Consider the following 3,091-nt stretch of genomic DNA (forward strand, 5'->3'; position numbering starts at 1 on the left):
TGTTCCTCTCCCCGCAGTCGGCACAGACGAGTCCCAGGAGAGCAGCATGACGGACGCGGACGACACTCAGCTCCACGCGGTGGAAAGCGATGAATTTTAACCTCCAAGAGCCACTGTCTGAGCTTGAGTGTGTATGACTGGTACTGTCGTGTCCTCCCCTTCCTTCACATCCTGGGTCTTCACCTCTCTGAGCCAGCACTGTCGTCGACCTCCACTGACACCACGAGTGCACCTCAGCCCCGACCTGTCCCAGAGGTCGTGGCAGTGCAATATCCAGCTGCTGCTGAGTCTCACTAGTTGGCTCTTACACATTTATCAAAGTGACTGAGGAAGAAATGCTGGTTTTGGACTCCCCTTTGCTGGAAAAAAATATCATGGAAGACAGACTTGTGGTTTGCTGTATGGAAGGCAGTAGATGTGGGGATAGTACTAATGACGAGGTGTCTTGTTCTTTTTCCAGAAATGTGTCTTAGTTTGGGTCTTTCTTGGTAAGCAGAGTGCTGAACCTCATTTCCAAGTTCTCCAAGGACAGTGGTGACAAACAGGACTTTTGCATATTGTAGTGTTTAACTTAAATGCCAGGGAGTGTCCATGACCTTAAAGCTGCAGTGTCTCCAGTGAGCAAACACAGGACTGGGAGCGTGTCCCACCACGGAAAACACCCCGTGGCCCTGCTTAGAGTGCAAACTGCAGGAGAATCACATGGCAGGATCAAAGCTTTCATCAAATGCTTTCATGTTCTAACCATGAATTAATTTATTCACCCGGTTTGGGAAAGGTCAGTGTTTACTTTGTACTTGAGTCAGCACCACCTCGCTTCGTTTTTCGTACACCCCTTGACTTGTTCTTCCCCTCTTGAGAATAAAAATTAATAAAGGGCAAAATCAAGAGACAAATGAGATACAAGTGTAATGTGACAACATCAAACCCTTAATCCTGAGAGACTGGGAAGACTGTGGAAGCCTTAATACAATCAGAACCTTGGTCCAACACCTCAAATAACTGTCTCGGGTTAGTATCTCATTAGACCTGTGATCACTTTTAAAACTCTTTTGTAAAGCGTGGTCCAAGCAGGATGCAAAAATGTGCAATTATCGGTCTTTTTCCTTATTTTTTTTTTTTAAGCTGTTCTTTCAGTTTCTCACTCCAGGAACACTTTCCTTTTCTCCAGGGGCTGTTTCTTTGAGGAGGAAGCTGCACCAAGTTAGCAAGTCCAAACTGCTCCCTGTAGCCTCCTGCAGCAGCAATTGGTGCCCTTTGTGCAGTGATGACAAAGAAAGTGTATGATATAAGCAGTTTTAAAGAGCAATTTATGCCTAATAAATTGGGAATGATACAAATTTCATAGCAATGTATTTGTTGTGATCAGTCTTAATTTTTTAAGATCTATTAGTTTTTAGGGGTCTCTTAGTTACCTTTACACTTCAATTTCTTTTAAATTATCCTTGTACACAAGGGACATCTTCTGTCCCAGCTCCTCTCTGCTCAGAAGCCACATGGACACCTTTATCCTTTGAAAAATCATTCCCAAGTTCAGAGCAAAAAAATAGAAATTCTCTGGTTCGTTGGTGATTTTTGAGGTAGGAGGATGAGCAGGGGAAAACAGGCTTTAACTCCCCTCACAGTGTGAAAAGGAATCTCCAAAGTCTGAGGAGCAATAAGACACTGAAGGAGGTTTGTGCCTCTGCCCCATCCCTGTGCTGGGCTGGGGCTGGAAGGTCGAGGGAGTGACTGGAAAATCACGGCTGGTTTGGGCTGGATGGAGAGTTCCAGCTCTCACCCCCCTTCCTGGGGCTGCAGCTGCTGGGGGTGACTCCCTTTCCTGCAGAGTCTGTCCTGAGGAAGGCTCAGGGCTCAGGTTTCCTGAGGGGCACCTGTGGCACAGCTCAGAGTTCCCTGTGTCTCTCCTGGGGTGATTTTCCCACCCAGCCGCAGCTTCCCAGCACATCCCTGGCATGGAGGAGTCCAGCAGCACCTCACAGTAAGGTCTGGAGGCAGCACTTGTGGAATGCCACTAATTAATGTGTTAATTGGCTTCCTTTTGGTTCCCAGCAGGTTTTCCAAAGCAGGAGGAAGCAGGTGCTATTCCCTTGGTAACCAATGGTGGTGTTTAGGTGGGGACCAGAGATCCGGGAATCTAAAGGGCTTTTCCCCTTCTGTTCCCCGAAAAAATGAAGTAAAACTTCCAACCCTCTGGAAAAAGCTCTTGATTCAGCTGGGATCTGACGAGGACATTCACGTTACCTGCAAGATTTAATACATAAAACCATCCCTGGCTTTCCATGTACATCATACCTGGAAGGGATTTTCCTTTTTTCCTCAAGAATCCCGAGTCACATTTAGCCCTTGCTGCTATTTTACCTTCTAAGGAGAAACACAGAATTATTATTGAATGACTAAAATTTGGCTCTTTGAGGAGGGACAGGGAGGAAGAGTCCAAGCATGGAGGCACTGGCAGCCAGGTGAGAGCAAGTGTCCACTGAAAAGAATTAGGGAACTGTCATTTTCTTACAACAAAACTATGGAAAAAAAAATGCAAAGTGTGGGTGTGGTGTTACTATTTGCATTGAAACAATGTAATTTGTCCTTTTTTTTTTTTTTGGCTTTTCTTGACTTTTTATTTCGAAAATTGTACAGTCTTAGGGGGGAAAAAAAAAGTCTTTTCTGTTAATATATTTGCGATTCATTAAAGGATGTGGAAAATCCAAATAAACTACTTTTAAAAGCAGGTTTAGCCCCAGGTGCTTTGGGATGGGGGGGTGGGATTTGTCCTTCAGGAGGTGGAGAAGTGTGGCAGAGGTTGGGAAGGGTTTGAGGACACACCTCGTGGCACAGGGGGGCTGTTTTCTGTCCTGGGGTACCTGGGGATCCACCTGTCACCTGGATCTGCCCCAGGCTTCCAGTCAACTGGGCTGGGGTGGAATTTGGGGTGAGGGTGGGGGTGTTACACCTGAGGGAAGGATGTGGAGCTGCTGGGGTGAGTCCAGAGATGCTCCCAGGGCTGGAGCCCCTCTGCTCTGGAGCCAGGCTGGGAGAGCTGGGGGGGTTCACCTGGAGAAGAGAAGGCTCCAGGGAGACCTGAGAGCCCCTT

The 3,091-nt window shown here is 47.0% G+C and overlaps 1 protein-coding gene across 1 annotated transcript in view; it reads left to right on the forward strand.

Moving 5' to 3' along the window:
- The window catches only part of CDC27 (cell division cycle 27), a 27,932-nt gene extending 26,082 nt beyond the window's left edge, over positions 1–1,850 (forward strand). The window contains exon 19 of the mRNA XM_029964474.1: positions 18–1,850. Within this exon, the coding sequence (XP_029820334.1) occupies positions 18–100 (83 nt within the window). The 3' untranslated portion in view covers positions 101–1,850. The remainder of the gene's footprint in view (positions 1–17) is intronic.
- The last annotated feature ends 1,241 nt before the right edge of the window (positions 1,851–3,091 follow it).

Source organism: Manacus vitellinus, unplaced genomic scaffold (assembly GCF_001715985.3).
Source record: "Manacus vitellinus isolate BGI_N305 unplaced genomic scaffold, ASM171598v3 scaffold_72_pilon, whole genome shotgun sequence".
Classification (NCBI taxonomy): domain Eukaryota; kingdom Metazoa; phylum Chordata; class Aves; order Passeriformes; family Pipridae; genus Manacus; species Manacus vitellinus.